Source organism: Chrysemys picta, chromosome 14 (genome assembly GCF_011386835.1).
Source record: "Chrysemys picta bellii isolate R12L10 chromosome 14, ASM1138683v2, whole genome shotgun sequence".
Classification (NCBI taxonomy): Eukaryota; Metazoa; Chordata; order Testudines; family Emydidae; genus Chrysemys; species Chrysemys picta.
The window spans coordinates 6,408,736-6,420,972 of record NC_088804.1 but is presented as its reverse complement, the minus strand read 5'-3'; the positions used below and the strand labels follow the sequence as shown (position 1 = coordinate 6,420,972).

Below are 12,237 nucleotides of genomic sequence, written 5' to 3'. Positions count from 1 at the left end.
ATCTTGAGGACGTTCCCAATGCTGTGTTCCAGTTGACTAATAAACCCTACTGTTTTGTAAAGGCTGCCTGGTATCACTGCAAATACTTGCTGAGGTGCACTAATCCCTGAAGAAGGCAAAGAAGTCTAGGAACAGAAGTCTTATTTGGACTTGCTGGACAGAGCTCATGGAGTGAAACAGGAGTGCTGGAGCCCAGACACACTGTCTCGAGATGCTGAAGCCATCTGGCTTACCTTTAAGAATGGGACCCCTTGGGGATCTGGCACACTGAAAGGGTTCCTCCAAAGGACTGTTTAAAACCTACCTCCACAGAGCCACTTCAAGCCAATTTATGATGAAGCAAAATGTTGTTTGCAATGGGCTGACAAAAAATTCCTTTGAACTACAAATGCCAGGCCAAAAGGGGTATTCACTCTGTTTTAGTTAGAGAACTAAAGCAACAAATTTTTGCAAATGCTTTCCTGGTTTAGTTTGAACACCCTAAAAGAGGATAGCGCAGTCCTCCTTGGCCTGGCAACAGGGTTTCTACACATACTGCTGAAATGGAAACAAAAATCTGTCAAATGATTTACAGGATCAGGCATCTTAGATCAACATTTGATCTACATTCAGACTGCATTTTGGTGACAGTGTGATCCTAAGATGTCGTCACTGTTCATTTGAAGAGAACAAAATAAAAATCCATTATAGTACTGTAAGTAAAGAAGAGACAACAGGTCAAACAGTACACTAGCTATAAATTTGCTATCCAGTCCTGGATGCATCATCAACAAGACAGTGCTATAATGAGACCCCTATTCACAGTTTCATGAGCTGCCAGGACTAGAAATTTGCAATGGTAGATATGCACTAAGCTTTTCTAGTTACACTGAGTGTTTTATCATCAATGCCATCAGTTGATGAGATCTCAGCTGCTAAAGCTGTGTTAGAACAGAAATGGAAGAATACAAGGCAGTAGTCTAAATTAGTATATTTTAACAGATTATTCTGATAGGTAGAAGCCTCCATCCATTGCTTTGAGTGCTTAAACCATATCAAGACAATTACATATAACTGACTAATGCCTCAGTCACCCACTGCAACAATAGGTGGGATCTACACTCTATGCCCCTCAGCCCTCGCAGATGAATTGGGGAGTTCCAGAGTCAAGCAGCTGTGCCAGCAGTGCCCTCAAATTAAACCAGGGGCTCAAGCACCTCTGGTCTTAAATGCTGAGCTACTGCATGGAGCAGTGGTCTGAGATTACCAGGCCCCTATATGCAACGATTTAGAAATTCTCACACACCTCCCCCATAACTACCACTTACAAACCAACAGGCAGCACTGGTTTTGAATGTTCTCAACATGAAGCTCTGATCATTAAGGCGGCAGTTATATCTGGTACTACTTTAGGCTTCCAGGTCTCAAGAAATAGCCTCAAGGAAAGTGCATTACAGTAAATTAGTCCCTCAGGATGGCAGAGATATGGGTAACTATAGCAGAAGTTCACACCCGAGAAGTGATTACACAGTTCATCCTTGCCAGGCAGACAGGTTACTGCTTGAACATCTTTGCAGCTAAATAAGAATCTTCAGTTGTGAAGCTATGCTATCAATAGGAGAAATCCTCTCTCAGCAGAGGCGCAACATGAACTGGTGTGGCTTGTTACTCCCCCTCCAGCTACCATCATTCTTCTCTATGGCAAGAGCCTCAGCCAAGTGACTCATCCTGGTCTTCAATCTATATCATTGCACCCAAGAGGTCAAATGTGATGAGAGCTGGGTGTCAGCGTTACTAACCCTTTCATATTCCCTGCAATCCTCAAAATCTTGCCTTGAGCCCATTACCATGCAATGGAGTCAGTCCATTACAACATGACCCCTCTCAGCCATAGAAAAAGGGGAAGGGTTTGCCCTTAACCAAGATGTAAACCGATTTCTTCCGGAGCCCTAATTTTACCCCTCAAAACAGCTATGCCTTGAACTTCCATGATGCTTCAACCCTCATATCTACCCAAAATGGTTCACATACTTGAGTGCTGGTGGTGAGTATGGTAAGTTTTCTGGATAATGATCTACTAAACAATTTGTTAAGGGCTGGCAGTTCATAAATTGTTTAAAACAAAATTGTATTATCTTTACATTAGTTTAGCCAATGGAGGAAAGTCACAGGGGAAGCTTTAAAATAATGTGTTAGAAGACTTGACAACAGCCTCTAGAAAAGCCAATAAATCAAGCAGTTTAATTGTACAAAATAATCTCTCAATTTTATGCTTGCTAACGGAACAATTAAGTGAATGGAATAGATGGTCTGAAGCATATATACACATATACAAAGACAAACTTGTCTATTTTGCCAGGAAATTTAATTTTCAGTACCAAGGGCTAATCTCCCATTGCTTTTGGATTCTATTTTAAAGGTAACAGGCCCATGCACTCCAAGTACAGGAAAGGTGAAGGCAATCAGTAAGTTTTGGTTCTATGAAGTATGATACAAAGACACCAGAAGATGCATCTCAACGGTCTGTAAAGACTGAAGGCTAACAACTCCTCTACTATTTTAAGGCAAACTTAGTTCCGCTTCAGCTAACCATATTGTCACACCAAATCATACAAAGATTTCTTGTCCCTAGGATCCTCTACCCCCATATTCATGATTCCAGGTAACTCCAATAGACAAGTACTCAGTTTATGGCAATGCAATTAATTAGGAAGTCAATGCTAATGAGTGGAGTTCAATGAAGTTGCACCATCTTACCCGCAGTGCAGTAGCAAAACTGTTCTTCAAGTTGGTAGCAATGCTCATCATCAGAGGTTCCCTGCAGGTAATCATGGCCATACCAGCAGTCAGGTTCCGCATCATGTGGTGTGCCGCTACACGCATGCGTGACTCCTCTGAATCCAGTGCAAAGTCCTTTCTGACTATCTGTTCACAGGTAGTCATGGCAATCTTAATGGACCGGTCTACCACTGGATGGACAAGCTCTTGCACTGCACGCTCTATAGCTTGACGCACACACTGCTTTAGCTGTGGGTGGGCCTGGAACAGTGGAATCTACAGGGGAAAATTAAAACAACTTTAAGTGATTAGGCAACAGAAGGGTCAAACCAAAGTCAAAGAACAAGTACTCCTACATCTACTTTTAAAAATAGTAAAATCGCAGTTCTGTTTAAAAAAAAGCAAATGTGGATTGCCAAGAAACATTAGCAGCTTTAACTGTGAATTACAGCTTTTCGCTCACAAGACACTCCTCAGCCAGCCAACAGATACTTGTTTGACAGCACTGGCAGCAGAGTGCTTTTGGCTACAAGAGAACAGAAGTAATCCTTTCAAAAAGAACTAGCGAAAAAATCTGGAAATGAACAGAAAGCCAATTAAAAAGGGTAAGAGGCAAAAACTGGGAGGTATATAGGAGATAGGGCAGCAAAACTACAAAAGCTGCAGTTTTACCTTGCAAAAGGGCATCCCTTGAAGGAATTTAAAATAAAGTTGGATTAAAAATGAAAGTTAGTATCAGGGAGTACACCTTCTTTTGAGTCCCCTGCGAACTCTGATTTTGACCTGTTGCTCTGAGAAAACCATACAAAAGGGAAGATAGGCAGTGCTATCCCAATGCACAAAAATAGAAAATGCTCTAAGGTTTTTTTTTTAAACCTCCTAGTGTTACTTGCAAAACCCGAGACTAACTGAAAGAAACTAAGTCTCCTTAAAATATTTTTGTTGGTGCCATTGTCCACCCACATTCCAGTGTGCACAAGAGTGAAATGAGAGCTACAAATTCTTCAACAGGCTTTGTTCTGGACAGCTTTTTCAGTCAGATTGCTGGTGGAATCAACTGGAATCTTAAAACAAGATGTTACAAAAAAACTTCCTCCTTGGAATTGAGAGAAGTGAAACCACCAAAATTTACTGTAGGCTAACTGAAAAAAATTCAGGTGTCCACTCCTCATTCATGACATCACCACCAGTTAGTTTAAAATACTAAACCTCTCAAGCAGAGCTTCACATACAGATGAAAATTATATGAAATTAAGTATTCAATACCAGCATTCTAAATTCTCGTCTAGTGCACACAGATAGGTACAGGGAAAGCATCTATTCAAGACTTAGCATTGAGGTACTCCTACAGACAATTGTTTAGGTAACTATTTAGTTCACCAAATGCCACAGAAATTTGGTGGACAACAGAAAAAGATCACTTCTAACTCAACACAGAACATTTTAGTTTTGACCCATGCCACAGAGGTTTGGCTGAAGACATGGATTCTGCACATCAGTGAAAGTTAGCATCCTGATGGAGTAAATTCTATGCTCACGGACCCCAACATGTTCATTCTTGACTAGAAGCAGGGTGCAGTTCGAGTCAGCTAAGCAGCCTCAGCTGATCTCAGTTGTCATAACAGTAGTAACGCGGTTTTTATGCAATCAATCCATCCTAAACTATACTGATTTTCTACATTAAAGGAACTCAAACTGTACCTAAAAAAATTTAGCCACACCTGTGCTTTGTGTACTTCTGTAAATTGTGTTTACTCCAATCGACTGCATTCTACTGAGGCAGAAGTTTTGAAAGGATCTTTAAGGATGGGATAAAATATAGCCTATTGCAATAGTCGTTCCTGGTGGTGGATAAAAAGGTCATCTCTTCTACATTAGCAAGGTTAGACTATAACTACTAGTGAACAACAGAAAAGCATTCTTAGTTACTGCTGCTACCTGGAACTGAAGAGCAACCAGGCATTCAGAAGTAAAAGACTGAATCTCTTTACCACAGATTAGACTTACTCCAGTAGATGCGGAGGTGCCAACTGCACTTCCCTTACTACAAAATCAATTTCAAATTTGGTTCAAGTCACAAGGTACAGATGGGTGGGTCTCATTCTGGTTTCTAGTAGATGCTAGCCTAAAAAGCGTAGCCTGATTTGGGTGTACTGATAATATTAATTTGAATATGAGAATTTAGTTTATTACTTTAATTTTATTTGATTTAACAATATTAATAAGTATTAATATTAATTAGTATGGGTTTTAAGCTCACCAATCTGTTTGATCAGAAGATAAAAATTCTTGTCCTGAATCAGGCTCCACAGAATTTATAAAGGACCCGCAGGGGTATGACAGGAAGCTCACACTGAGAGATATAGCCTTAAAGACTTACTATTAATTTTAATAAGTAAATGGGAAGATACCTAGAGTTACAAAGTTACAATTGCATTACTGCTATTCAAAAGATACAGATGATAATTTAGTATTATATGCAACAAAGCTTTGGTTAACATACGACACCCTTCCTTGGTACCTGGTGGCAAGAGACACAGGAACAGCCTTGTGGTTCAGGTTTCTCAATTCTTGAGTAAGGGATGCAGTGCTTAGAAAATGCTAAGAGCGATCAAAACTGACTAGGGTTTACTTGACTAACTTAAACCAAAACCTAACAAACAAAGAATAAAACTTAGGGAAACCAAGCTTAAACTTTAAGTTTCAAAGGAACTAAACTAAGAAGAACAACAAGTATAGCCTACTAATAGTAGCAGTCATCGTAGATAGATAGAGTGGAGGAAGTAAGTGAGAACTGGAGATGGAGCAAAGTGAGAACTGGAGTACTCTATTGAGCTGGGTTACCTCTTATAGGGCAAATGCTGGAAATCCTTCCTCTTAGGCACAAATTTCATTCCTCACCCACAGAAATGTTAGGGTACACTTACCCCATAGGCTAGTATGTATGTGTGTATTGATGACTGGTATGTACGCACATCAGTCTCTTTGGCGTACTTGTTAAGTCTGTGGGTACAACATTGAAAACCCCCCTATGCCATTCTCCATTGTCTATTGGTCTAGATAATGGGTCAGACATAGGCGTGGGTACTCATCTATTTAGATAACAAGCTATAGGTCAACTTTGCTTTCTGAGTAAAAGGTCTTAATATAGATATGCTAACTTTGCTTTAGCTTAACATACAGGATATGGCCTGTAGGTCTCTTGCATTACAGCCAAACTAGATTTATATTTATTTAAAGTAATACACCTATTACAATAAACGAAAAAATTTTACACACACACACACACACACGTTAGTCCTGTAGGCTACAAAAGTTTCAAGGCAATTTGACACCACTCATAGGAGTAGCTTAGTGCAGAAACAACAATTCTGGCAGGACATATGAGGACTGACATACTTGTGTGAAAGAGCAGACCACCTGTATACATTGTTGACTGGAGTTAAGCACATTAACTAGTTCCTCAATGTCAGAAGAGTGCTTTTCGGTGAAAGTGAGAGCCCCTGCAGGCCATTGTCTATTCTGGGACTACAAAAACTTTCTGTAACAAACCACAATGAGCTCTAGTACTTACAGTCGGATTTAGAGTAATGTGCGGAGCCAGCCCTCCCAGAGAGTAGACGTTGATGTCATGGTAACTGTACTGAGGCTGTGGAGGAACGGATGCTGTACAAGTGGTGTTAGTAGCTGGGGTTGTAGAAGCAGCTGTAGAACATAGAAGTTGTAAGAATTCTTTAGAGTTGCTTCTTTACTCGAAACTAATTCACTGAGAAACTAAAATTCTATGTTTGCCTCATACACTTGGCGAGTACATCATTTGAAAAATTTTTACCATTTAATTGCAAAGCTTCTGAAAAAGCAGGGTGATAAGCCAGTAACAGCTTACACCATCTCTCCACCTTAGTTTGTAGAAAGACAGCATTATTTATTGTGTCATGCACAATTATAGCAATCCTTGGCTGCCTTTCTGCAAGTGCATCTTGCCACTCTCCCCAGCATTCAGTATTTACAGGTTTTCCATGTAAGAACAGCCACGGCATCATTTCCACTCATTTCTTTAGACTAAATTACTTACCTTTTTCAATAGTTTAGGCTTCTCACTTCATTGATGTCCCAGTCTGTGTTCAAGCACTGAGACTTTGTAATTGTACACTTTTCATTCAAGCCCCACTACATCAGATTCTTTTGTGAGATAAAGTAAGTAGTCCTGTGTAGCTTATGCTATTACACATACGAAGAGTTTAACAACAATCCTGCAGCTCAATAAGTAATCCTCACTATCCTGCTTTTTAGTTTAAAGCCATGGTGTGTACAGACACTGAGTATGCGGACAGTTTTGGTACATCCTTCGCTGGGGACTGCACCTTGACATGTGAATGACCCAAGCGCTCTACCAGTGGGAGTTTTACCTCCTGGTAGGGCCATCCAAGTCAGATAGGTCAAAGGATAGGGACCAGATGAAAAGCCGTCCACTGGTCCTCCAGATTGGGGGAATAGGCTAAACAACATATCCTTGTACAAAAATTGAGTGCGCCATTCTTATAAGTTAAAGGAGATATCCTATCTCCTAGAACTGGAAGGGACCTTGAAAGGTCATTGAGTCCAGCCCCCTGCCTTCACTAGCAGCAGGACCAAGTACTGATTTCTGCCCCAGATCCCTAAGTGGCCCCCTCAAGGATTGAACTCACAGCCCTGGGTTAAGCAGGCCAATGCTCAAACCACTGAGCTATCCTTCCCCCCCCCCCCCGGCAAACAGCATGACAAATACGGGAGCCTTATTTGTCCTCTAAGTGATATCTGACAATGCAGGAATGATTCCGTTTTTGGTACATGCAAACATGTCTAGAAGCTTTCTAATCAATTCCTTCTCCAAATTCTGGGCTCTCGCCAAATATAAACTCTCACTAAAAACTGCTATAAGTAATTTAGCAAGCCTCACTTTAACTTCAAAAGCAGCAGATTGTATTTTTGCAATACAGCTGAAACTTCAACTACTTACTGGTTGTTGTGATTGGTGGTAGCTCCTCCGGCTGTTTTACATCCTTCTTTGGAGCAGACAGCTGTTCATCCAAATTTTTCAACCGATCCTTGTCTTTCAGGAGGTTTCCAGGTTTCAGCTCATTGATGTCTAGTGCAAGGTTCTTGCAGAGCACCTCAATCTCAAATTTCAGATTTAGCTGCACAAAATTCCAGTATGATCATTTTAGGTTACACTAATAAGGAACCCCTCTGTTTCCCATTCTAACTCTCATATCTTAAGACTCTAGGCATTAGACCAATATTCTGTAAGGGGACTGTCTAGAAGCACCGAAGTTAGCAGCATGACTAAATGAGGCATCTAAATTCAGCAATTCTTTAAAAATGGAGTTGAGGACTGAAGTTTGGAAGTCCAACAGTATTCCTGCATTACATTTTGCTAAGCTGATCAATCAAGAAAATCCATTAATGTTCAGTAAGTGTAGAAAAAAAGTTAAAAGCAACTTACTTTTAAGTCATGTTCTTGATGCAGCTCAGCTAAAACGTTCATGATTGCCATCGTCCAGGGGTTTGGAGGCCTGAAAACCTACCAGAGAATTGGAGAGAAGTGTGTCAGACAAAGCAATTCCTTTCCAAAAGGTGTAAATTAAAACTCAGCACAAGTGTACTTTAAAACCATAAAACACATAAACGCAAATTGCTGTTAGTATGGCTGTGAAAGAGTGATGACATTTTTCAATAATGGTGTTTATGTAGAGTACAGCAATATCCTACCCCAGCAGTATGTTTTTTTTTGGGGGGGGGGGGGGGTGAGAACCTCAGGTTAGCATTAAAGAAAATTTAATGAGAAGTTAATTCCAAACTGGAACATTAGAAGGAGCCAGTTCATTGGGGTTTTCATTTGCCAGATCAACAGTGCCATTGCAGAAGTAGAACTGGGGAAACAGAAAAGCTGATCCAGGAAGGAGAAAGGGACACAAAGCTAATGAGATTTAGAAGAAAACTGGGCTCTGGGACTTCCCCATTTGTGGGCAAACTGAGGAACAATGTACAGCTGTTTAAGCACATATTCCAACCAAACCATTCTTCCAGAACAAAAAAGTGCAACATCTACAAGATCTCTTTTCCCTTTTCCCCAGGTCACAATCTCTTTACACACCTTGTTTCCATGCATTTCCTTCCCAATCACCTGACAAGATATTTAGTTTTGAATGAATAGTTTAAAAAAATCCAGTTAGTTTACATTTGTTACATTACAATATTTATTTGCTAGTTAGTTTGGAGAGCCACTTCAATAGTTACGTCTCAGTTAGCAGATTTGAGTTCACTTACCACACTTCTGACACTGGATTCTAAGACTTTGGCAACAAATGGTACTACATAAAGCAACTCCTGTTGCCCCTTAACATAAGCCTCCAGAAGTAACGATTTCACATCCAAATCCTAAAACACAAAAATGTGTCAATTAAACTTGGGTGTGGGGCGAGATACACACTCCTATTTCTTGTAGGGCTACAGTTTCAGGATAGCATTGACATTTGCTGAATCAAAACAGCCTTAGAATTTTATGGAGCTGCTACTTTTTCTGGGATGTAATTACTTTGCACACAAAATTGTAAACATTTCAAAATGTACCTAATATGTGGATTTATGGGGACGAAGTTACTTAAATCTCGCAAAAGTATGGATTTTGGAACCTTTGATAAATAAGGTATTAAAACGTTAAGACTTTTAAACCACAGAATCAGATTGTTGTACTTCAGCAAGCTTATTGTACAAAAGGTAAGAGGTTCCAGGCTAAAGTTTAGCTGAATTTCTTGACTTCAAATCTGTCACAAGCTTAACAGGTTTTTTGGGACAGATTAAATGTGAGCTCACCGTGTGCAAGATGGGTTTATTTTTAGCCAAGGTGATCATTCCCAGCCAGTGGCCAAGGTTCTTCAGAAGGGAACGGTCAGAGAAGTTGGCTGCAGCTTTATCTGATGTCAGTAGCACCTAACGGATGATTAAAAAGGAGAACAACTTAGACAAAACTATGAGATAAACATCCAAAGCCAATTTAAGCATTTAATACACACTGACTTTAGAAAGTCTTGAGTTCTAGAACACTGAAGTATTTAGCTGCACTTTAACCATGAAGGAGACAGTCCTTTGACTTTAATACACTGAAACTATGGTTTGTCAAGTTTCTAGGAACAGTCCCCTACTAGCCTGTAAGGAGAACTACAATAAGTTCTCCTCCTTCAAGGAGCCTTAAAATGTAAACTGACAAAATCCAGAAAAGTACAACTCCATGCCAGGACTACCACACTTATGTATCTTGAAAATCAGCAAACCAGAATTCCACACAACAGCTAGAAATCCCTCCTATCTAGTGAGACGGAGTATGGGTGAGGTGATATCTATTTTTATTAGGTCAACTTCTGTTGGAGACACACAAGCTTCGAGCTTACAGAAAGCTCTTCAGGCCTGGGAAGAGTACTCGGGCCATGTCTACACTACAAGGAGCCAAGTGTGCATACAAGTGGTTTGACTGTAATGTTTCTATGCTGACATAAGTTAAGTCAATGTAATTTTGTAGTGTAGACATGGCCCGAGTACTCTTCCCAGGCCTGAAGAGCTTTCTGTAAGCTTGAAGCTTGTGCGCGTCTCCAACAGAAGTTATCTATTTTCATTAGGCTATCACCTCACCCACACCCTGTCTCACTAGATAGGAGGGATTTCTAGCTGTTGTGTCAGTGTGGGGCATTGTGGGACGGCTCCTGGAGGCCAACAACAAGTTGACATAAGCAACGCAGTATCTACACTGACACTGTGTTGACCTAATTACATCAACCATGGGAGTGGTATTACTAAATCAGTATAGAGGGGCACTTCTGTTGGAGGAGACAAGTTTAAGCGAAGACACTTTGGCATCTAGGTCGATGCAATGCAGTTAGGTTGAGTTAAGCTGCCTAGTGTAGACCAGCCCTTAGGTGTCACCACTAAATACAAGGTGGAAAGGATTGTTTAGTGTAAGTAGCTAATGAACATTTCCAGAGACCATTCAAGGTGAAGTGGCCTGTCAACACCACCTTGAATGGTCTCTGGAAATGTTCATTAGCTTCTTATGATTAACAATTTATTTCACTTCATATTTAGCTGTGACACTGAGCACATTTCCTAGCTGTGAAGAAGCCCTGTGTAAGCCCTCGAAAGCTTGTCTCTCATCAACAGAAGTCTATCCAATAAAAAGGGTATTACTTCACCCACCTTGTGTGTCTCATATCCTGGGACCAAACAGCTACAAAAACACTGCATTCCTCCCATATAACGACATGTAAACCATCAGCAGTGAAGCATAAGTAGTTAGTTTCCCAAATAGTTCAAGTCAGTTCTGGTCTCTGAAGACCTTTTAAACATGTAGTTCTGTTCCTTAGCTTATAGTAGCATCAACCAAATGGTAGGTGGTCAGTTGTGCTCAGAAGAGTGCCAAGGAATTATTTTGCACTACAGCGTAACCTATAGTGGAGAGAAATCCCATCCACAGGTTTAAAAATAGTGCTAATTGATATATACTGATATTCACTCCTGTTTTTCATTTTCCCCTTGCCATTTCTACAAAATTCCTTATGTTAAAATTGGGATTTAATCTTCCCATGCCTGCACTTCCACTTTCATTTTTAACTTCCTTCTAACTAGGGGTCAGCAAATGAAATTAATAGATAGCAGGTTTAAAACAAAAGGAAGTATTTCTTCAGACAACACACAGTCAAACTGTGGCACTCCTTGCTAGAGGATATTGTGAAGGCCAAGACTAACAGGGGTCAAAAAGGAACTAGATAAGTTCATGGAGGATCGGTCCGTCAATGGCTATTGGCCAGGATGGGCAGGGATAGTGTTCCTAGCCTGTTTGCCAGAAGCTGGGAATGGATCACTTGATTCCCTGTTCTGTTCACTCCCTCTGAAGCACCTGGCATTGGCCACTATCAGAAGACAGGATACTGGGCTAGATAGATCTTTGGTCTGACCCTGTATGGCCGTTCTTTTGTTCTCCCTCATACTTCTGTTGGCAAACCAGTACACAGACTATGCTTCCTTCAAGCTGCCTTTAAGTGCTCCTTCAGTATTTTCCTACTGCCTTCACCTTCCAAGTAATTCTTTCCACTTGAGAATCCTCTGAGAAAAATGGCCACTATCATTTAAAGCCCTTAAAATTAAGGCATGTGACTTGTGGATTAACAATGAAACACTTTGCAGAAGATGACATTTTTAAAAGCACGATTGCCTTGAGATTAAGTTTATCCAGCAGTATGCCAGTATACTATGTACACCTCTACTCCGATATAATGCTGTCCTCGGGAGCCAAAGAAAAGAATCTTACTGCGTTAAACCACGTTATATCAAACTTGCTTTGATCCACCGGAGTGTGCAGCCCCGCCCCCCCGGAGCACTGCTTTACCACGTTATATCTGAATGTGTGTTATATCGGGTTGAACTATATCGGGGTAGAGGTGTATCTGC

The 12,237-nt window shown here is 40.5% G+C and overlaps 1 protein-coding gene and 1 non-coding gene across 34 annotated transcripts in view; both read right to left on the bottom strand.

The window, feature by feature from the left end:
* CNOT1 (CCR4-NOT transcription complex subunit 1) overlaps nt 1-12,237 on the bottom strand; it is a 107,058-nt gene that overhangs the window by 26,506 nt on the left and 68,315 nt on the right. For all 33 annotated transcript variants that reach the window (XM_065566804.1, XM_065566816.1, XM_065566808.1 and 30 more), the window contains 6 exons: nt 9,613-9,729; nt 9,067-9,177; nt 8,243-8,320; nt 7,757-7,934; nt 6,332-6,462; nt 2,737-3,033 (listed from right to left, as the gene is read on the bottom strand). In XM_065566804.1, the coding sequence (XP_065422876.1) occupies nt 2,737-3,033; nt 6,332-6,462; nt 7,757-7,934; nt 8,243-8,320; nt 9,067-9,177; nt 9,613-9,729 (912 nt within the window). The remainder of the gene's footprint in view (nt 1-2,736; nt 3,034-6,331; nt 6,463-7,756; nt 7,935-8,242; nt 8,321-9,066; nt 9,178-9,612; nt 9,730-12,237) is intronic.
* On the bottom strand, nt 11,141-11,279 carry LOC112060486 (small nucleolar RNA SNORA46). The gene has a single exon (XR_002889771.1). It is a non-coding gene; the product is annotated as a small nucleolar RNA SNORA46 (small nucleolar RNA).